Here is a 24,131-nt window from a genome sequence, read left to right as displayed (position 1 = left end):
CAAGAAATAATCAAACTAGGGTCAAATGTGGTGGTGACATTAACATAAATGATTCATAAAAATTGGGACTAAGATTAGAAAATATGAACAAGTAAACTAGAATGATACTTATTATCTTACTTCATCAAAAATAGGCTGACTATGTAAAAGGTTTCTGACAGGAAGTCATTAAATAGCCTTCCACCCTTGCAATTCAAACCACTGACTTCATGTTGAAGGTAACGGAAAGTTAAAATTAAACATATCGAGCATTAATAGTATCGGCAGCCTTACAATCAGCTCCTTGAAATGCATCATAACTGTTTTGCTCACCTGCTGTTTCCTTAGTTTAAATGCTTGGTTCATAAATGTTTCAAAGACACAGAGCTGAAATTTACAAATATGGAATACTGTTCTTCCCTGAATGTTGCCTTTGCTATATGACTGAGAGGTAATTAATTAACTATGTACAGTTGATAAAATGGGCCCATGCTGACCTCTGTACACTGTTGAACAATACAGGGACTATCACAGAAGAAAACTCTCCATTTGTATTGTTTTTTCCACCATAGAAATATCAAGCAACTTATCCCAAGTGTGGATGAAAAAGGATATTTGTTTGCATTATGCATTGAAGCCAAGACTCAATACAAAACAGTGCTTTGTTTTAGTGCAGGATGCAAGGGAGCTTCAGTTTGTGCTCAAACTCAGCAACAGGCGAGTTTACAAATTAAATGTTAAACAGCAGAGATAATATATTTGTTTGTCACCTACCATATTTTACTGTTATAGCTCTGGCTTTAGGCAGACATGAACAATAAACAGCTTGTTGCCATCATTTAATTACTGAATCCTGCTCCTACTCTGTACCTCAAATATACACAGAGTGAAATACAGACCTTGTTAAGCAGGTGCATAAACTGCATAAGCCAGTCTTGTTTCTAAGGTGAATTTTAATAACTTTTTTTATTTTTCACACACATACATAAAATTTGACCTCTGCATTTAACCCAATCTAAGCATTTTAGGAGCAGTGGGCTGCTGTGAAGCACCTGGGGAGCAACTTGGGGTTCGATGTCAATGGGGATCGAACCGCCAACCTTGAGTACAGTACTGACTTACACGCTGGGCGAGGCTGCATTGCTGTTTTTTGTTTTAGGCTGTTGTTCATCACACAAAAACATAAATTTAAATAGCTACGGTATTCCTCTTTTACTTCACCTCTGTACGCTATGTTTTATGCGTCGCCATAGTAACCTCAGCCATGTGGATTTGTTGTTGTGCAGTGCCTTCAGGTAATCTGCATTATTTACATAGCCTGGTTGATTTAATTTACTGTACATCTAACACGGACACCCCTAATGTCCTGGTGTCTGCACCTTAGTATTTTAAATTTTGTGAAATTTTAGATGCTTTGCAGTGTACATCACACCTATAAAAGGCAAAGGCAATTTAGATCAAGTTTACTGCAGTTTTATATATGAGCTATAATAATCAATTCTCAAATTAGACTGCCCATGATGGCATGAGAAGTGAGTGAGAGACTAGGCAGCAAGGGTGTTATGAATAAACAGGCTATGAGCATGAGCCATGACAGCAGTGATAGGATACAGTGCTACTATCAGCTTGAGGAATGCCCAGTCATGTCAGGACATGTCCTTGTTCTCTCCTCTGTGGACGCTCAACTCAAGATAAAAAGGCATTCATCTTTCTGCTTCCAGTTCCCGCACAGTCAACTAAAACAGGTTAACTGATACAAATTGATATATTAAGTGCGCACAGATCTTAATGCATAGAATCGTGGCAACTCACATGCATGGAAAATGACTGTTTTCTACACTAACCAAGTCACATCTACCCGTTAATGACACCACACCAAAATATGTTTCAAACTGCTGAGAGGAGTGAGCAGGAGGAGTCGCTGACAATGTCATCCCTCACCACTCCAATGCTCTCATCCTGAATCTCACTTTCGGACAAGACAGCCATTTAGTCACTTCATTATGAGACAAGCGCCAAAGGCCATCCTTTCAGCTGTTCCTGTGAGCATACGAGTTACTTATATGCATAGTTCAGCTAATTGTGTCATGCTGTCAAGAACAATATTACTGCGCGCTGCTGAAATTGAACATGCCCGAGCCTAGTGAGCTTGGGCAACATGCCAAATGTAGGGCTTAAAGCCCCTGCAAGCATGGCAGCATGATTTATTGTATACAGTCCTTCTGGCTATATTTTAAGGCTGGATGCCTTAAAAATATTGCATCACAAGAGCTCTGACAAGACAGGAGTGGCGTACTGTTTGTTTCACGTAGACCGTCTTCTGTGGTTTTCTCACATTTTATAGTGTTTGATTTGGAAAGAACAACCTGTGGAACCATGAAGCCACAGAAAGCACCAAGAGTGAACAGTGTAGTTTCGTTCTTACAACTGGAATAAGAGATATTTAAATTAGGGATCAATCTACAAGTGTCTGAGAGAAACTGCACAAAGATGACCAAATGCAAATATTTTGCAGAAAGAGAGAAGCACTATTCCCACAAATTAATAAAGTAAAATACTTTACTTGAATGAATATTTATTTAAATATTTTTTAAATTCTATAATCCTTTAAATCACGCTGTTTTATTTTAGAAATCAAATGGAACACAACTAGCCTAATTTGCGCTGCAATTTCAGTGACTGCAAAAAAGAATATACAGTATGTGATATCATCAAACATGTATTGATGTTTTAATTAAAAAGGCAACAGCTGTTAAATACAGACAGCAATATAAATGTGTCAATATAAATAAAGTCGAGGAATAGCATACGCTGCTCACATTGCTTGGGTTATTAAGGTGCACCAAACTCATTATTATGGTGTTTTAGGACATGTCCACACGTACACGGTTATTTTTGTAAACCTTGCTCTTTCTATGTGTTTTGGCCTTTCATCCTCACCTACATTTTCAGAAAATCCGTTTTCAGTGTTGACGTGTAGACAGAGAAAACAGAGTTTTTGGTTTGTAACGTCAGAGTGTACGTCATTATCTCCTTTGTGAGGCATCACTAATGAGGCAACATGTCATACAACGGCGGCATAAATACATCCATGAACGGATGGTGTAGCCAAATGACCTTGCTGACGGGACTTTTTACATGTTTACACATAAATGTACACTTACCCTTCCACTATATTGAGGAACAGAGGCATCAGAATGAGCTACGGAGGTCACTGCTACTCATCCAATGCAACACTCCCACGATACAGACCCCATCACTGGTGTGTGTGTTTGTGTGTTGCCCAACCTGCCCGCTGGCCTTGACAGTGTTTAATTGTGTTTTTGAGTTTTTCGTCTAGACGGAGATTTTTCTTTAAAACCATGCTTGTGTGGACTGGAATTTTGAGAACGAAGGTAGAAAAACACAGTATACAAAAATACCTGTGTACGTTTGGACTAAGCCTAAGACAGCACTGGAAGACAGCACTACCGGCATAAGCATGTTGTATACTCCCCATCGGAGGAATCCTTGCTAAAAAACAGTTCAGACATTTAAGCAATGACAAGCTATGGTTTGAAAAGGATACCAAGTCTTCGGAAACTCTTGTGCTCAAAATGAGGACACCGCATAATCTACTGACCAAAATCATTCAAGCGTAACTATTTTTAAAAAGTAATGATACCCAGAGTATGTTGGGTAGGACGTAACCATTTAATAAGCCTTGGTTAATGGATACTGAAGTAGTTGTGCATTATGCATTAAAGCTGAAGTAGGCGAGATTGAAGCAAATATGATTAACAAAAAGTTATTTTTATAAAACAGTCGCTATATCCTGACAATAGTACATGAAACAGGTAACCTGAAAAAAATCATCTGCCTCTGTGTCCTCCGATGCTCCTAATGGCATCTACAAGATTTCACAGACCGGAGGAAAACAAGCAGTGAGAGCTGATCTGAGGTCCGCTGTCCATCTGCTGTCTATGAGAGCAGGCTGTCAATCACTCGCAAACTCCGACCAAACGGTCAAACTAGGCAGCGCTGATCAAATATGAATCAATATTATGTTAATGCCTATTTCTCGCCTCAAATGTTTTCAGAATCATCTTGTAGTGTACGGTTTAGCTGTAAAATGAGAACGTTTGTGACGCGGCAGCCACTGTGAAATCTGTTGAAGGAACGCCAAGTTCCGGTCACATGACCGGAGCACAGCCAATAGGAACGCTCTCGCTCTGAAATGATCTGTGATTGGTCAAAGTCTCCAGTCACAGGCTAAATTTTTTAAAGCCTGAAAACAGAGCTATGAGAAGGTGCAGAAGTCTAGTTTTCACTCAGAACACTTGAATTACAATATGCTAAAAGGTTATTATGGAAGTTTTGCCCAAGGATGCCAAAAATATACTGCCACTTTAAACTACAGTACTGTAAATATCAAATTTGAGTTTAATGGTGATTTCAGGTAAGCAAAGATTCTACTATTTGTGTCCATTCACATTATGTACAGCGTTGTTGGTACTACATGCTAGACAAATCTGACAAACTGTTTTTTTTTCTGTTTGCTGGAGCCAGGGGCTCTTCAGGGGCAATAAGACTAACAGGACAGAAACAGATTGCTGTGACTTGAGTGAGTTGGACCTCGTCTCTCTGTCAGTCTGTCTGTCTGTCTCTCATTAAGCTCTTTTGTGAGCTCTTTCGCTCCGGCTCATGTCTCTCTTCTTCATCTTCTTCCGTCTTGATGGATGCAGCTGTACTCAAACATCTCCACAGATGTACTGTCAGCCCGTATCAGCATCAAAATGAATGAAACATTGCATTACTGTACATTAGCAATGCAACTCAGCGGAGCTGCCGGCTTTCGATAAGGGCACTGAGTACAACATGTTTCCTACACACAAATGTAATGCCCAGTAAACGCCGCACTAACATTTTTAAATAGACCATGTAGTTACATATGTAATATGACCTTTCCTGACTTCCATGAGTCAGGTCTTTGAAATATGTAATAAGAAAAATTAGGCACATTATACCATTATATTATAGGTGTTTGACTATCCAGTAAACACTTTTCTGAGCAAAAAATGAAGGACACAAAAACATCTATCGTAGATTTCCTGTGACATTACAACTGAAATGTCAGGTGATCACAGATGGCTGAAAGATCTCACATATAGAAGAAAGCCCCCTGGATAATATTAAATGAATAAACTGCATGCACACACACTGATTTTCATTTTTAACAATATTTTGTAACAACTACAATGAAATTTAAATCCTAAAATAAAATTTAAAAAAAAGTTGATAAGCAAAGCAGAAGTTGTCAGCTCTTTCTACCAGCCCATTGTTGGGGAGGCGAGGTTAGAGTTGCGGGGTAATTTTTGATGCCCCACTTACGCGGAGTTCGCCCTCTGCTGCATCTCCCTCCTGTGTCCCGTGGTCTCACAAGGTGCACTTACTCCACTGATACGGCTGCTGGCCAGGCAAAAACTGTGAGCTCCGACGTGGAAAGCAGGGCAAAGGTAGCTCTAAATCCGTACAAGGCATGATGATGTGACCCTGCTGTCGCCCTGATACAGTCATCTCCCGTCACTTGTGTCAATGAGCAACATCCATGGAGGTGAGATGAACAGGAGGACACGGAGATGCACACCCCACATGCATTTAGTTGTGCTAACTAATTTGAGGAAAATTGGAGGACCATGTCTGGTTCCACTATCCTTTAGACGCTCTTCTGACGAAGTTGATCTTTCAGAAACTGAGGCAAACTAGTCCTGTCGTTTTGCTCCCACTTCATCCTGCTCTGACTCTCTCTTTCTCCTTCCCTCCCCTCTTTCTCTCTCATAAAGCCACGCATCATGAGCAAGCTGCCTATTGGTTTTTGAAGCAGCGGGACAGCAAGGGTAGGGAGTGGCATCTCATTGTATGAATACACATTTATGTGCTGCCCATAAACACTCAAATACACAGACACGCATCAGTGGAAACAGATAACACAACCTTGTGACCTTCACTGGCCTTAGAGAGTACTTTATATACACCTGGCTCCGACCATGCTTAAAGATTAAACACATGATGACATGAACCTCACTCGACCTCAAAATTTCAAACTGGTTTCAGCCACACACCAAGCATTCTTTCAGTTAATGAACAAACGCCGGAGCTTTTAATGTAAACACAGTACGGGTTTATGCACTAACCAACCAGCCAAACAACTATTATGTAAATTGTGATCCCTTAACCATTTACTCATATTTGTGGGCTCAGGTTTCCACAATGGAAAAAGGTGGGGAGCTGCGGAGGCCTGACAGCAGCTGTGAATTGTTTTTCTTTTGCTTTGCACATGATGGACTGCCACGGCTTGTTACCTCAGTCAAGGCAGGAAAATGCCAGCACACAGGGGCAGACTTAAAATGTACAGATGGAGAGATTGGAAAGGCCCATCCATGCATCTTCAGCCTTGCTCAGGCTGAATGCTAACAAACCGTCATCAGTTTAATGCCCAGTCAGAAACACGGGGACCAAAGCCGACATCTCGGCTTTCCTGCTGTGAATCAGCCTCCCTGAAATAACATCATTACGTCAGTGATAATAGGCTTCACTGTCATCTACCCATACAATATTACCCCTGTGCTTTTGATTTACACAAGCGGGGGCGTCCGTCCAGTTAAGAACATACTCTTCCTGTAGTATTTAAGCCATCGTTTTTTGTCAAACTGAATGTGGAGTAACTTATACAAACATCCACCAGACAGACAGTGCATCTCAATAAAACAGAAATGTGCAACACTAGCTCTGTTTGGCTGCTCTTGAAACACAAATGAAACACCTTTATTATACTTGTTGTGTCGGAAGTCATGCCTGTTGTACAATGATTCTTAAGATTAACCTGGCACTGTAACATTTTCTATGTTACCCAACATATTATTAAGCACACGTTGTTATTGTGAATAGTCATTCAAATCAGAAATCCTGGGTATTGTCAAACACAACTGAAATGCTTCTGAGGATCCTGTTAAGGCCACAATGAGTGGCTCAGAAGTCTTGAAAACAGGATGTAGGAGAGAAAAGGCAGGGCAGTGTGGGTATTAGAAGGGCATGACAGGACGTTGCGTAACGCATTGAAAATGCATGGAAACCATAGGCTTTGCCTTATCAATGCACAGCAAAGAGCTTATACTAATAAAAGTGGGACTGGTATTTCAATCAATGGTTCTACTAAACCAACCCTAAGCATGTGCGTCCTTTGCTATAAGAGCTGGAAGACTGATGGCACAGTTGTGCAACAAGATGCAAAATCAGTTCCATATAAACTGCAGTATGTAACTTTCCAGCTAAGAGTATTGGAGTAATTTCAAATTTACAAAAGGAAATTACAGGCTTAGAACTAAAAGCTGGGCTAACCAGTCATCAAAACTGTGTAATGACTGATCCAATACCATTAATAAGTCCATGCTTTGTTATAAAAGTGCTGTAACATTTTGGCTAGTGTGAACAATCTCCATCAGGGAATAACCTTGTTAAGCTATGTGACATGATCCTTGCACCATTTCACAACTCCACTGTCTGTGCCTCTCTACACAAAGGGCAATTAGGTCGTGCGGGTACTCAATTAACACTCCAGTTACAGAGATGTTTCCACAGCCAACTGCTAAACTCATTCACACAGCCGCTGATCTTCAAATCCAACCTTTCTTTCCCTTTGTTTTTTCTCCTTCCTCTTACCACCACCTCCTTGGGGAAACCCTTCAGGATTTAAAATCCCTGCTAATCTTCGTGGAAACTCAAAATCGGCGACTCATTTCCCAACGTGCTGTTTGTTTAAGCTCCTGCACTTGGCTGGGGGTTTCTAATGCAGCAGGGACACACACTGTTAGGGCTGTCTGACATCGTCACTTTTGCCTCTTCGTTAAACAATCATCAGTGTGAAATCGTATTGCTGCAGCCATTGTTTATGAATGAATGACACACTGTTGTACAGAGGTGTGAATGAATGTGACTGCTGTTTGTCGTTCTCTCACTCTCATGAACAATTTCCCTCTACCGCACTCTGCAAATGTGCCAAGCTTAGCTTTCACAATCACTGTGCAACACACAGAAGGGACCACTTCCACCGGTGTGGAAGTTTTGCTCCATCACTCTTCCAAACATGCACTTCTCAGGCTGCTAACATAACTCAAAGGAATACAACATCAGTCTTGGAGCCTGATTACACGAGGCATACACAGCCAGCTACACAGCTGAAAGGACAGGGAGAAACTCAGACTCATTCTGGGTAGTCAGCTGTGAATGTAACACCCATTGCTGCCAATGGTAGATTTGCCACTGGCATATGCTATTATAGGCACAGTGATAGAAAAAGTACATCACGACTAAACAAAATGTATGCATGTCTTGTATTACACATACTGTAGATTGAATGTTCACATACATGATGTGACACAAGACAAGTTGATTTTTATGCCATAAATTTGACCATGAGTTTCAGTTTATTGCCTCCAGGCCAAAACTTGAGCTATGTCCATGACCGTGACGCATTTGCCTGAATCCCTGTATATTAGATCAGGCATCATCTGGAGGACAGCACCACTGGATGAGACAGTAACCTCGAAGAGGGTCCACATATCAGCCTCGTCTATCACAGTGGATCAGTGGCACATTCTGAAGGAGGGACAGACCCCTCTATTAACTGGGTCATCATCACAAGGCGACGGCAGCACCTTATAACAACCAATGGCAGACAAGAGGATGAATGAAGGCTGTATGCCTAGCTCTGGCCTTGCTTTTATAGCCAATGGCAGGTGTTCTCATGATAAGCACATACATGTACTGTACATACAGTCGGCATTTGACCTCAGTGTTTTTTTAACCAGACGTTCGCTGGTTCCAATTCTCTGATAATAAAAGTAAACTAGTTGTAAATTACAAAAATTAAGCCTTCAAAAGAAAGAATATAGTAGTACATCATAAGAGCAGAATTTTTCATCACTATTCTTCTACATATCTACATCCTTGTAAGCCTCATCTTGATAAACACAACAGTTACAAGCTTATAATAATGAGAAACTTAAAGGAAATGCGGTCCAGCTTTCCGGTGCATTCATGACCACTACAAGCAATTTACCAAAACCACAAACCCAATATAGAAGAAAAGCTTGTCTTGCGTTAGCGTATGTGCCTTGCACAACTTGGTTGAGTAAGGCATCTCAGAGTAGGCAAGAGTGAGTAGAGTGAGGAGATTCATTTTGACTCTCACCAGCGTGTAAAGTTATGTGTGTTAGTGAATGCGGCAGATAAACATTTGACTACAAGACTCTCATTGTGAAACAGGCAAGACCAAAGAAAATCAATGCCATTCATGCACAAGTGACAACTGTTCCGCTGCCTCACTGGCAACCCTGCAAGTTGATAAACTGGAATCCAAGTGCAAACACATGAAGAGGTCTGTATTCCCCTGGCAAAACTACTACTTCCAGAGTAGTACTATATTTAAGAACTTGGATTCAACTAATTCCAGTTAGGGTTGTTCATTACTAGTACAAGCAAGACTGGTGAGATGCTGGCCTTCCTCTTCCTCTGTATTCTGACAGGGAGATATAGGGTGGCTCCTAAAATAAGAGCTGAATCCACACTCCGGGCCCAGTCACTTCCATATCTTACAGTGTGAGGGCCAGAAATGACAAAGCTCAGCAGTTCTCTAATGAGACTGTAACAAATGGGAGGGCCGTATTTAGGTTATTACAACACCAGCACACGCACGCGTTTGGACATGTGCTTTTGTGCATGCCTGATAAACTCATAAAAATGCCTATAATTAGAGATGCAATTCTAAAATACAATGGCATTTTCCATGCTGCAATCAAAAAGGGTTCATATATACTATGTTTTATGCTTGTTTTACATTAATCATAAACAAAATATTATATTTCTCACTTCTCACCCATAATGTCTTAATTTGGAGGACTGTACATTTTTTCTTCAAACCCATCTCTATTTCCCATGTAGCATGATAGAGCACAATACTTCAATATAAATAATTAGGCTATTACTATGACATACTAACAAGTGTTTTATGGGGCTGCAGTGCGACACTGTACCAATCACAAGTCAGCTAAAAAACAATTGATTAACTTACTCTATATTACAAATGTGAAGGAGTAGTTGCTGATCAATAATCAAAACTTGAGCATTTGAGTAATTTAGAATATACAGTATTCGCAAAGTTGGGTGTGTAGGATTCGTGCCTTCATGAATACCAAATGCAGGTGATCCCAGCATCTTGACTCAAGCTGAACTCAATACAGCTGTGAGGAGATCAGACACTATGATGCAGGCATGACACAACAAGAAAGGCACATATGAAGATGTTGCTTACCTAGATAACATGCACTGACCTCTCTCAGACTGAAGTAAGCACTTGTCACCTGCAACTCTTCATCGAACCAGTTCACTTTACCTGTTTCCTCTCACTTGTCCTTCTTGGTAAAACTAATTTGCCAATTTATTTCCCTTATGAAATCTCCGACGATTTCTACAATGCACAATTAACACCATACTAGGTGGATATGCTTGTATTCTTAAACAAAAACAGTACGATTTAAGGGAACTGCATCAACCCATTTAACTTTTATACCTGATATAGGCATTTGTATACAGTTTTTTTGTTGATACAAGACTGAGTTAGACTTTGTTTTAAGTGTATTGTATCTTTAGTCTCCTCAAATCTATGTACAAATGTTCAGTGACCTGCCACAGTGGAGGTGAGGAAAAAACTTAATTTTAGACCCTGATCACAACTGATGATAGCTGAGAAAGCAAAAGAAATTATCAGCCAACCAGATCACATTCTTTCAGCTGAATTCTCTCTGATGCCTTCAGGCCGACGTTATAATGTGCCCTTAAGGAGAACAAATCGTTACTCCAAGTCCTTTATCCCTTCTGCTGTGAAGCTGCTGAACACAGACCATACCCATTTTAAATTACTGTTATTTAGAGGAACTTTAAGATATGTTGTTGTTATATATTGTTTCTTTTTTTTAGGGCCTTTATTGCCATAATCCTATGTATTTATATGGTTATTATTGTAACTTGTCCCTCCAACTGCCCCATGCCTTTAATATGTATCCTTTGACTTAACTAATTATTGGTTGTCTGTTGTATGTATGGATGTATGTATGGACTGGGAACGCTACAAATGAATTGCCCCCCTTGGGGATAAATAAAGTTGTCTGAACTGAACTGATGTAGCAAAAAATCTATTTAAAATATTATTGAAAAAAACATCTCCCGGCTGAACAGCTCTCTGTGTCTGCTGATATTTAGCTAACATCAAATCATAAAAGGTTTAATGTTTTTGTATTTTTACATAATATGCTATGCTCCAACCACTAATGAATCATATTTACCTCTGTACTCTGTGAATAGTATTAACTTGAACCTAGGTCCTGTGTTGTGTGTTGGGTTGTGTCTTGAATATTGTTGTGTTTTGTTGCTGTCGCTTCTGATGTTGTAGTCATTGTTGGTAAAGATTATAATGTGATTATGTACTGAAATGTAGCCTAACAGTTCAAAATGATTTAAGTGGACTCCAGGAAGAATAGCTGGGCTTCAGCCACAGCTAATGGAGATCCGAATAAAAGATAAAGATAGCTGTGAGAAGCACAGATTTTACTATTGAACCTGCAGGAGTCAACACTATATGTCAAATTCAGAAGTGTATCCTTTTGAGAGCAGGAAGGAAATGAACAAAAGTACAGGATGTTTGAAAATGTTGATTTCTATGTAATCAATGAACAAGTTCTTTTTATACTGGTGGTATACTTACTGGTTTGATGGAGGTGCAGAGAGGGGGAACACCACAATGTATGTATATATGTATGGATGAAATGTATGTATGTATGGACTGGGAATGCTACAAATGAATTGCCCCATTGGGGATAAATAAAGTTGTCTGAACTGAACTGATGATAGCTGTGAGAAGCACACATTTACTATTGAACCTGCAGGAATCAACCCTATATGTCAAATTCAGACGTGTATCCTTTTGAGAACAGGAAGGAAGTGAACAAAAAGTACAGGATGCTTGAAAATGTTCAATAGTAAATGTGTGCTTCTCACAGCTATCATCAGTTCAGTTCAGACAATATTATTTATCCCCAAGGGGGGCAATTCATTTGTAACATTCCCAGTCCATACATACATACATACATACAACAGACAACCAATAATTAGTTAAGTCAAAGGAAACATATTAAAGGCATGGGGCAGTTGGAGGGACGAGTTACAATAAGAACCACATAAATACATAGGATTATGGCAATAAAAGCCCAAAACAAAGAAACGATACATAAGAACTATTGACCTTAAGTCTAAGCCATTTGCTCTGTAGATTTATATTTAATCCATTTACAATTTGGACATGAAGACAATTCATTTGTAGCATTCCCAGTCCATACATCCATACATACAACCAATAATTAGTTAAACCAAAGGAAACATATTAAAGGCATGGGGCAGTTGGTAGGGAAAAGTTACAATAAGAACCATATAAATACATAGGATTTTGGCAATAAAAGCCAAAACAAAGAAACAATATATAAGAACAACATATTTTAAAGTTCCTCTAAATAACAGTTATTTAAAATAGGTATGGTCTGTGTTCAGCAGCTTCACAGCAGAAGGGATAAAGGACTTGGAGTAACGATTTGATCTCAATGAACAAGTTTTTTTATACTGGTGTGTATACTTACTGGTTTGATGGAGGTGCAGAGAGGGGGAACACCACAATGTATGTATGTTTGTATGTATGTATGTATGTATGTATGTATGTATGTATGTATGTATATATATATGGATGAAATGTATGTATGTAAACTGGGGGGGGAAAGTTTGGAAACTTGTGTTTGGTGGATTATTTCTCTGTTGTTACAATGCTAATTAGCATTGTATTTTACATGGTTGGAAAGCCTGTTTACTTACCTTCACAATGATGTCCAACTTGTAAGGATCATGCATTTGTGGGTTGAGCAGCACAGCTGATTATGTGCGTAGCACCCAAGAAAAATTTGCCAAAATATCTCTGCCAATGGTAAACAGTGTATTCTCCTGTTGGTATTGGTATGCATAATCAGCTGTGCTGCTCATCCCACAAATGCATGATCCTTACAAGTTGGACATCATTGTGAAGGTAAATAAACAGGCTTTCCAACCATGTAAAATACAATGCCAATTAGCATTGTAACAACAGAGAAATAATCCACCAAACACAAGTTTCCAAACTTTTTTTTCCCGAGTTTATGTATGGACTGGGAATGCTACAAATGAATTGCCCCCTTGGGGATAATTATATAGTTGTCTGAACTGAACTGACGATAAGCTGTGAGAAGCACACATTACTATTGAACCTGCAGGAGTCAACACTAAATGTCAAATTCACAAGTGTATCCTTTTTGAGAGCAGGAAGGAAGTGAACAAAAGTACAGGATGCTTGAAAATGTTCATTTATAGGTATCAATGAACAAGTTTTTTTTGGTTACTGGTTGTATACTTACTGGTTTGATGGAGGTGCAGAGAGAGGGAACATCACCTCTTCTTCCTCGTACTCAGGTCCATCCTGCAGGTCGCTTTCATCCATAGTGCCACCGGGCACCAGAGAGCCTGGAGGCGGAGGAGGAGGTGGTGGCAGTGAGGGTAGTAAGTCACTGGCTCCGTCCGGGCCTGTTGTTGTTGATGATGTGGGTGAAACCCGACTAGCTGGACCCTCCGATGTGGGAGAGCAGCACACAGTCCCTGAGCTGGAGCTGGATCCTTGTAAAACTGCATGTCCACCAACACCACCTCCTCCACCTCCACCGCCACTCCCTGTTGTTGTTGCGGAAAGCCCTGGTCCAGTCAAATCCCCACCACCACCACCACCACCACCACCATAAATCACACTCATGTCGGGAAGTGGGTCCGGAAAGGTGTTTGAGTTTTGGCGGAGAGCTGGTGCTAGTGGTGCTCCCAAATCAGCGACTCCTCTCACTCTGCTCGGCTTGGGATAGTAAGGAAAAGGGGCCGTCGTCTCCGGGCCTCCTCCTCCTCCTCCGCCTGCCACCCCGGTGACCGAGCCCGTCTCCTCACTGCTGACCTCCGTAGCCATCATATTAAAGGAGGATATATAGAGGGGATAAAGTCCAGAAGAGCCAGAGCCCTTACCCCTCTGTCTTTACAATACTCCTTCAGCGTTTTTGAGCTCTAAGAAAACAACACCAAAAAGTTTCTCCCAAGAAAAACGCGTCTTAGCTCGAGCCAGCTAACGTTAGCCGACGAGCTAACTTAGCTTAGCGTTAGCTTCAGATAGCTAACGGCTAGCGAGACACTTGATGGAGTTTCTTTCTCTCGCTATGTCTTCATTGTTTTCCTGAGTTTAAAGTTCACACAGAAAACTAACATTTAAAAGGTTGCAAATAGAGTTTAAATTCACCAATATGTCCTGTTGTTTTTGGTGTCACCCTCCTGTGTTGTTTTATTGTTACTGTTTTGTCTTTCTCTCTCCAGTGTTGTTGTTGTTTTCTTCTTGAGTTTCCAGAGTTAAGAGTCCAGCCTTTATCGCCGAAATCCCCGGAACGGTGGCTCTGTGCGAACTATCATGTCGTCAATATAGTAGTATTATTGCGTGTAAGATTACAAGCTGAGTTCGCCTTTATTTCTGTGTTTCTGTGCTGGAGGCTGGAGGCTGGTGGCTTGCCCCGCTGCTGCTGCTGCTGCTGCTGTTCTTTCTCCCCTCTCTCTCTTTCTCTCTCTCCCACTCCTCTCCTCTCCACAAGTCACCCAGCAAGACACAGCCAAGTGAGCACAGAGCAGCCCCAGGTTTCAATCCATGACATCTTCAATCAGTGCTCTCTGAGAAATGTGACTACAGCTTTTTCTCTCTTGTTTTCAACATCATCTATAGTCACGTGCAATTTTGCATTCTTATTTTAAAGATCCCATATTATAAAAAAAGTGAGATTTTCATGTTTTTTTTATTATAAAGCAGGATTAAAGGGACTGTTTGTAACTTTCAGAATTACTTGTTAACAGCGACACCTGTGGCCGTTAAATCAACGAAAGTCAGCGTCGGGCTCGCGCTCGTGCTCGCTCTACATAGACATGAACGAGCATCGCTCAAAACAGTGAGGCGACACACGTCAGCTAAAACCACAATATCACTCTATATTTCACCTGCTTGGCAGTAATGTTAGCTGACCAGACGGAGGTCTCTTCATGAATCACTGCTGATCCTAGTGTTGGCTTTTCCTGCTTCAGCCTCTGGGGCTGAAGCAGGAAGAGAAACGTTATCGTCTCCGACCGCGGTGGAAGGGAGACACCGACATCCGGTCAGAGACGATACGTTTCTCGCTGCGGAGCCCCGTCACTTCACAAGACACGGAAAACCTCTGTTGGTCTGGAGGAGCTGCAGCATTTATTTCTGCACAAAAGTCCACTGTACATTCACTAGATATTCTCAGAGCTAAACTAACTATTCTGCAGTGTGTAGTGTGCGCGCATGCACATGAGGCACCGGTTTCAATCCATGACATCTTCAATCAGTGCTCTGAGAAATGGGACTACACAGCTTTTCTCTCTCTTGTTCAACATCCATCATCAGTCACGTGTGCACATCATAAAAGCAATTTTGCATTATTACTTTGAACACATTGCAAATGCTGCTGTTCCCTACATTATCAATTCCTGCACTATAATCAGTTTTAACAGTCTCTTCTGCACTATATTCACTTTTTTTAATAGTCGTGTATCACAGCTGTTACCCTGCACTATATTCAGTTTTAACAGTTTTTCTTCATCTCCTTGTATTTTAATATCTGGTATATTTTTTTGTACTTTGTACTTTGCACTACTAACTTTTTTACTGCCTTTTTAATAACATGTTTTGTACTATGGAACTGTGATGCTGGAAACTTGAATTTCCCTCGGGATCAATAAAGTTACTATCTATCTATCTATCTATCTATCTTGCTTATGTCATGTTGATCGAAATGTATTATACTGGTTCTCTATTGAATAGTCTGTCCATCATATCCAACATCTATAGGCATTAGTTCATTGTAATTACATGCAATGGTTGAACCAGGTGTCCTAATATGTCAAGAATATTTTAAAAACATAGACTTTTGTTTTGTAAATGTGTCCTGAATTAAGGTGAATCTTGACATTCACTAATAAAGGGGGGTGTGTGAAGCATTCGATCAACCAGTTTTCTATAAAATAGCAAATAGGTTACATTTCTAATTTTGTATTTTTCTTTCCTTTGTGCTATGTAGTGCTGTAAAACAGTCTTTTTCATTTCTGTATCATAATGACATTGTCTGTCAACAAATAACAGTACAAACAGTAAAGGCGTAAATGTGAAACCTGTCCAATCTCTTGCTGTCAATCTCCCACATACAGTAATGTGTAAATTTGTAACATTGAAATTGATATATGCCATACAGAAAAAGTGCAGCCTCGTGCATTTTCCATCATTGTCATCAAAACCTTAGAAATACTTTACATCAGAAAATACTTAGGTGGCAGAGTACACTGTTATATGATATATGATATATCTTATTTGTGAACAATGACACAATGACTTGTCATTCTGATGACACTGACATGTTCATTGACATAAATATTTACTTTTGAGAGATAAACTAAAGGTTTTGAGCAAGGTTCTATTGTGTGGTGCTGTTTGTATGAATTGTCTCATGAAATGCACTTGTTGTGTTTTGCAAATGTTAAGGATGAAATGTACCAATGTGACAGAGAAAAACTGTAAGATATATTAAATATGATAGTGTTCCTATTGCTTAAAGTACAGCTTCATAATATTGTTTTTCAGAGGGTCAGAGAGTAGGTAGAAAACAGACCTGAAGGATTCTTCCTTTTGGGCGATGTACATACTAAAGCTTATCAGTCTACTGGATTGACATCATTCAGTCTTTCTGGCCTGGCAGTTTACATCATAATCATTTTTTTATGTCTGACTGCTGATGACTAAATGAAATATGCATATGATCTAGTGAGAGTTTTTAATTACCACTTTGATACACTGCTGAAGAAAATCTGAATATAGCTCTGGCTTTGTGACAGAAAGTCTATCTTTGGGACAATTTTAGCTGGACTGAGTACTCCATTTCAATTTAACTTTTGGTCTATTCTGTTAGACTGGCACAGATACAGAGTGGCTTCTCTCAATGCAGTCAGAAAGTATTAGGGCAGTGATAGCTATTCAATTGTTTGGGGTGTTTACCTTCATATTGGGAGAACAATGCATATTTGTATACATTGTCTAGTTTTAGCCAAATGCATGACTGGCCAAGTCAGATAATGTCCACAATATAACTGGAGACCAGACTGAAGACAAAAATAACCCCTGAGACAAGCAAGGAGTGGAGATGTCTGGCCTGGCAGAGCATCGCCACAGAAGACATGGTTTTAAAGTGTTGGTGCACTTGTCACCTAACATTCACATGTGATCATGTGTGATCTGTATTTATAGTGGACCTGCACATGCATAAACATACAATGAGGGGCAATCAGAGGCAATATTAACCAGAAGGTTTTAGCAGCTTCAAGTGGCGTCTCTTTGGCACATTTAAAGGTTTTCACATTTTATTTTATATCATAAATAAAATTGCAACATGACATAATATTTCCTTTAGAGCACAGTTTAATAACAATATCTGAAAAAAAAAAAAAAGAAGTTGCACATCTGTCCTTTTTTAAATTAGTGAAAGAGAATGTTAACCTAGGGAAACATCAGCAAACTCAGTGGACATACACCGACCTAATGGCATCAAGACAGTGCACAGTGAGGTGGCTCTTTTATGTAAATTCTTATCTGTGTACGCTTTAAATACCTGTTTAAACAGCCGTTTGCAGGCTGGAAAGTTGATTTGAAAGCTCCAGTAAGTCAGCCACGGGCTAAACTTGACCTGAGAGAGCTTACATCGTGTTGAGCAGCTACAGCAGTGGGCCGCTGTTGGTCTCCACTCACCAGCTCATGCCCGCGGTGCAGCTGCCATCACCATTCCACCTCCACACTGATCCGCCTTAGAGCAACTGGCACTGTAAAACAGGATGTCTGGATGTCCCCTCCACTTTCTCATTGCTCCCTGGAGTTTTCTGTCTTTTTCTCAAATTATGAACCCTCATCGTTCTGTTCTCTCTCTCTCTCTTTTGTTGTGCTGTGATTGGGATGTCCTCTCAAGACAGATAGATTAGGATTTTAAAGCTCTCATGACGAATGGCTCCTGCATGAGTTGTGACAGAGGTGGACAGGCCAGGGTGTGAAAAACTTGCCACTCTGGAGGAAGCACACCTTGCATTCCCGTGGGTCACTTGGGGAGCTGATGCCCATGTTCTCCGCTGCAGTGACACAGAAGGTCAGTGAACTGTGAAATCTGAAGGCTGACTTTGACTTGACATGTAACCATAAAAGCTACTACACGCAAACAAACATGCGCCACTCATACACTCAAGCATGCTACTTCAGCACGTAGGGCACTCCAGTGTGAGTGGGCTCTTGAAGTGGTCTCCCTGCCACTGCATTTACTGTATGGCCATCCCTTTAGGCTTCATTGAAGCTAGGTCCAGTAGTCCCCAGTCCTCATTTGGCCTTATATGGTGGTGTAATCTGGAGGACTGGGATCATCCTCCGTCTGTGTGACTGTGTCACTGTGGATCCTACCAGACTGAGCGTAATGAGATTGCAGGCAGGATGTGGCTAATCACCTTTCCCTGGCAGACGGACGATGTGAGAGGGCCAGCTTCATACCTGCTGAGAGGTGGAGTAGCCATTCTGTTTGACTTCAACCATTGACCCTGACGTGTGCAAGTATGAAAAAGGAGATTTCATACCCGTAGAGGTTAAATAACCGAGTCCAAAGTCTAACCTCAAGAGTTCAATGCATGTGTATATTCTGCGATTTTGTCTGTGAACACCCTCATGTCTTTGTCTTCCTCTCTGCATCTCTGCATGTGTGTTATGGGAGTGGGGGGGGGGCGGCGCTGACAGGCTGCCAAGGGGAGGAAGAGTGTGTGAAGGAGAATGGCAGGCCAGCCTGGCTGTTCTGCTCTGTTTCACCATAACTGCGTTGTCAGATTTGAGGATGGGCACTGATCTGAGTACTACCACGGGAGCCTGACTGGGTGTCGACCGAGGGCCTTCATCCATATTAATTGTCATATTATCATAATGCTTCATTGCCCTCAAAGGCAGCACGTGGGAAGATCACCACCCTCCTATGCCTTTGAAGACAATGACGTTTTGTTTTTTGCATTCACTGACATGTTGCTTGTGATGTGAGGCAGTAGCATCGTGTCTTTTAATGTAACTATAAAAAAGCTCCCTTGCTTATATTTGTAAATGTGAATGAATTACCTATTGCGAGTGGTCATTGGTTCTTGATTGTGTTAGTTTGAGTAACGAGTTATTTTTTTAGGGCTGTCAATCGATTAATCGGAAAATTAATCAGACATTTTTTATCTGTTTAAAATGTACCTTAAAGGGAGATTTGTCAAGTATTTAATACTCTTATCAACATGGGAGTGGGCAAATATGCTGCTTTATGCAAATGTATGAATATATTTATTATTGGAAATCAATTAACAACACAAAACAATGACAGATATTGTCCAGAAACCCTCACAGGTACTGCATTTAGCATAACAATATGCTCAAATCATAACATGGCAAACTGCAGCCCAACAGACAACAACAGCTGTCAGTGTGTCAGTGTGCTGACTTGACTATGACTTGCCCCAAAACTGCATGTGATTATCATAAAGTTGGCATGTCTGTAAAGGGGAGACTTGTCGGTACAGAACTCATTTTAGTAGCATATCTTGAGGTCAGAGGTCAAGGGACTCATTTGAAAGTGGCCATGACAGTTTTTCCTCGCCAAAATTGAGCACAGGTTTGGAGCGTTATTTAACCTCCTTCCTAGTATGACATGGTTGGTACAAATGGATTCTTTATGTTTTTGTAGTTTCATATGATACCAGTATCTTCACTCTAGCTTTAAAACCACTACAGCCCGTTACATCCTAAAAAAACGCAAGTCGCGTTAGTAGCGTTAAAATGAATTAGCAATAATGTATTATTATCACGTTAACTTTGACCGCCCTCATTTTTTTTCTGTCTTCATTGCCATTTATGAGAAAATGAAGTGGGCAGGCTGTTGCAGCAACCATGTTTGAACGTCTTTCATCCTGTGTGGTTAGATATGTAAGTTAAAAGTCCTACATTAAATATAAACTGTAAGTGTGACAAGCTATACTTGCACGTAGACTTCCTTTCTCATTCTCTCTTTCTGTCAACCCTCTCACACACAGACCACACACACACACACACACACCTTCTTTAGCAAAATCTTCATAATGTGTCTCAACCCAGTAACCCCTTGGTGTCTCATTTAAGTGCTAAAGTGGTTTAGTGTCTGAGGTGAAGTACACACATTAACACATATTATGTTCCAAGTTCCAGGGTCAGTGCACAAGCCTGCTGCCTCCCTTCTCTTCCTCAACTCATGAAGAGGACACTTGCAGGCACATCGGGACTTGTGTGAATAAATCACCGGATTAACATGAAAGTTTAAAAAGGGGAGTGAGTGACACATGGATGGATAGCGTGAGCAAAGGTCCTTGGGAGTAGCAGGCCTCATTTTCCAACATCACTTTCATGGGATTTATGAAGCCTTCCCATGCCATGTCCGATGTCAGCCAGATGCTTAAAATTTAATATCACGTGTGAATTATCAATGCGAATTCAAGATGTGACATGAATCCTTAAGTTGTCATCTGAAAAAATAACTCCTAATGGGCATGTTTCTGAGAATATGTCTCCGATCGTGCCAGGATGTAGTGTTTGCTGTTGATACATTAAAATCTATTTTAATAATCTATACTTTTTGTTTGGGAATATGTTTTGTATAATTAATTTAAGTTTTCATGTTGTGCTTTTACTTTCTGTTGCTAGTTCCACTTTTATATATATTTTTTTTCTGTGGCATTTCATCTGGTCTGTTTAGTATACTAACAATTCACATGACTTCAGTTCCTCCTTCGCACAAGATGGTTATTATGCTGCAGGAGGCAGCAGGTCCGTCTGTCTCTGAACAGATCTGGTGTCTGTGTGTGTGTGTGTGTGTGTGTGTATGAGGTGACATTTCATTGAGTGTTGTGGTGTATGTAAAACAGAGAGCGTGAAAGAGACAGATATGAGGCCTGCTTCACATTTGTGCAGCACACTCTTGCATTTGTTTTTCTGTCTGCACACACTTGTCTTGTAATATTCTAATTGGTGCCGTATGAAACTTCCGCTGGCGTCGCCTCAATATGTGCAATATGTGCCCGCCTGGCCTCCGTGTGTCAGTGAGTTACTAATGTGTTGAGCAGGCTCTGCTGTTGTACACCTCCTGCAGTCCCCAGAGGGAGTTGGACGAGGCAGATGGGGAGGCCAATGTGGTGCTTTATTAGTGGAGAACTGCAGGTTGTGTGCACACAATTAATGCATCGGCTTAATCACAAAAACAGTGTGAAATTACACAAAAGAGAGACTTTCCTTCTCTATAGATGAATACTGCAGATGACAGAGCCCTTACAAATTACTGGTTTACTGTTTTCTACGACAATAGACAGCAGAAGCCTTGACTATTTCCTTTTTGTTTCTCCCTGACACCCACAGTGGCAGCCAGACACGCTCTGACCAGAAAAGCTCTCCTACTTTCGCTGTGGTGCAGGGGGGCTGTTTTTCACTTTCCTTTTTTTTCTGAGGGCGAGCGGGGGAGTTTGCAGCTGCCACTCGAATGCACATATGGGCAGAGCGGTGGTGAGATTGGGAGTGGGGGTTATGGGGGCAGAGAGCACATGGCCCCCTCAGTCACACTTTTACAGAGGGATGGCGGTAGAAAAACAGGCAGCTGTCTTGCAAGCACAACTTTTCGATTTTTGATAAGGACGACTTTGACAAAAGAGACTGAGTAAGAGTAGAACAACATCACCGATCAGAGAGCTGTGTTTGCACCAAGGTTTGGTGTTAAATATTGGGTCAGTTCCTGTTTTGGAAAAAGATCACACGCCTTCTGCTATTCATTTATGTAGGGGAGAGTGGTGTCTAGTGGAACAGGGCCAACCATGCTTATGCCATTCACCGTTCTCACACTCATCCACACCCTCTTCACTTTCAACCTCACATTTTTTATGTATCACACACACGTTATTTTTCTTCAGCCATACTGTTTTTAGTTATGCCACATAAAAAAAAATATACCATTGGAAAGGTTATTTTCTGGCCTATCAGTTGATTCTAGTGTTAGCAGTCGGAATTTGTGTTGGTAGCTAGCACACGAGTCCAAAGTGTATCTGCTCTCCATGGGGCGGTTGGGACAATATTGTTTATAGTTCCTACCTTGTAACAAATCAACAAAAACAAGACAAAGGCTTTTCTTAATTGAATAAGACCCATTGTGAAGTCACTGAGTGAATGTTTATTCAAGTGGCAGCCAATCAGAAATCATTTTTTGCCAAATTCCATATCTCAGTAATTTATACAAATTTAATAATTTTACAAATGTTTTCCTTTTCTCAAAAAAATGTGACATTGTAAATATAAGGTGCTCAAATTTAGACTGCATTTTATTCTCAATTTAAATTATATTTTTTTTAGTCCAGTACAACGTCCCAACTGTCCCAGGAGGCAGAATTATGGGAAAATACACTCCTAGTACATTTTACAAAATTGTGCCTTTCGCGTTTGGGTTTGTCTCTAAAAAACGTGATAAATTGTTAGCAGACACCTGTATTTGTTTAAGGATCAATTTAATTTCATCACTGTTCCAGTCTGTGAGTAATGGAAGGTTATTTGGTGTCCCAACCGACCCTGCTCTCCCCTATTTAAACCTGATTATTTTATTATTTTACATGCTGTATCTACATGAAAAATTGTTTATGTAAATGCACGTACATGCCACTGCTTCACTTTATTTAGTGAAGCAGTGGACTCATCATGTTTGAGACTATAAATGGAAATTCAGGAACAACTGACATGACTCTGTCAATGTCCAGCTTGTGTGATGCCTGCATCCTTGTCATATTGTCTGAAAAGATGCTTGTCCAGATGGGCTCTGGAGGGAATTAAGAGCACTCAAGCACAAGTAGAATGACAACTGATACTCCACAGACAGACTACTATTACAACTAATGGACTGCATCAATAAGAGAAGCTACATTCAGCTTGATGTTTTAAAAAAAAAGAAGATTTTTACAGATTCAAGTTAATAAGCCTAATTTACTTGGCACCCATTCAGATATATAAAGCTCACAGCTTCCCATTTTATATGACAAGCCAATTCCACTTGTTCTGAAGGATTAATATTTGCAGAAAAAAAGTCCCTGAATATAAAAGGGGGAAAGTGAAGGATGAAGACCTTCCACGATATGAAAATGCACTGTGTGGCTCGGCGCCCATGTTTGAGGTTGATGATCAGATGATATCACCCTGGCACCGATGGTCTGGGCGGTTCCTTTTCCCGTCTGGGGTTTGCCACGAGAGATGGACAGCAGCTCCCCTGGGGCCAATGAAACGGGTTGTTATTAGAGGCACTTCCTGTAAAAAGTTACTTACAAATATCAGACTCATAAAACACACAAGTGCGTGTGAGGGTGTGTGTGTGTGAGAGACAGTGGAGGGCATAAAAGCATGGTATTATCCAGCATCATGGGTTAATCCTGAGACAAATGCATGATTAGAAACATAAAACATGCAGAGCACTGTGTAAAAACCTATTGTATATTCATCATCCGTCAAAATGCAACATCCCTGTCTGTGACCTCAATACTCATTAGTCCAATTTTATCACTTCACTGAAACAGGAAGGGTATTGCCAGCAGCTACTGTGTATTGGTTTGCTGCATCAGGTGATGAGTCACAGCCTATATGAGGTTATCCCATCCATCCGGACATGCAGGCTGACACCAGAAGCTACTCACTGCTCAGCCTATTTGAGCAACAGCTGAGACATCACACACCCCACTAACCGTCAACTGAATGCATGACATCATGTTCACTCCGGTGTTTTATATGCATCAGTAAGGGATTAATGTCTCTCTGGCTAAATTAAGACTGCTGTTGTGCTCTTTTAGCTATACTCCTCTCT

At 40.6% G+C, this 24,131-nt stretch overlaps 1 protein-coding gene across 2 annotated transcripts in view; it reads right to left on the bottom strand.

The window, feature by feature from the left end:
• rasa1a (RAS p21 protein activator (GTPase activating protein) 1a) overlaps positions 1-14,800 on the bottom strand; it is a 37,073-nt gene extending 22,273 nt beyond the window's left edge. The window contains exon 1 of one of the 2 annotated variants that reach the window (XM_037777449.1): positions 13,503-14,800. In XM_037777449.1, coding sequence (XP_037633377.1) covers positions 13,503-14,095 — 593 coding nt within the window. In that variant the 5' untranslated portion in view covers positions 14,096-14,800. Of the gene's footprint in view, positions 1-5,349; positions 5,690-13,502 lie in introns of those variants that run through there. The other variant, XM_037777450.1, reaches the window with a different exon arrangement.
• Positions 14,801-24,131: the final 9,331 nt, after the last annotated feature.

The sequence above is a fragment of the Sebastes umbrosus genome, chromosome 8 (assembly GCF_015220745.1).
Source record: "Sebastes umbrosus isolate fSebUmb1 chromosome 8, fSebUmb1.pri, whole genome shotgun sequence".
Lineage (NCBI taxonomy): Eukaryota > Metazoa > Chordata > Actinopteri > Perciformes > Sebastidae > Sebastes > Sebastes umbrosus.
Note: the sequence above shows the minus strand (reverse complement) of the source record. Positions and strands in the feature narration are given on the sequence as shown.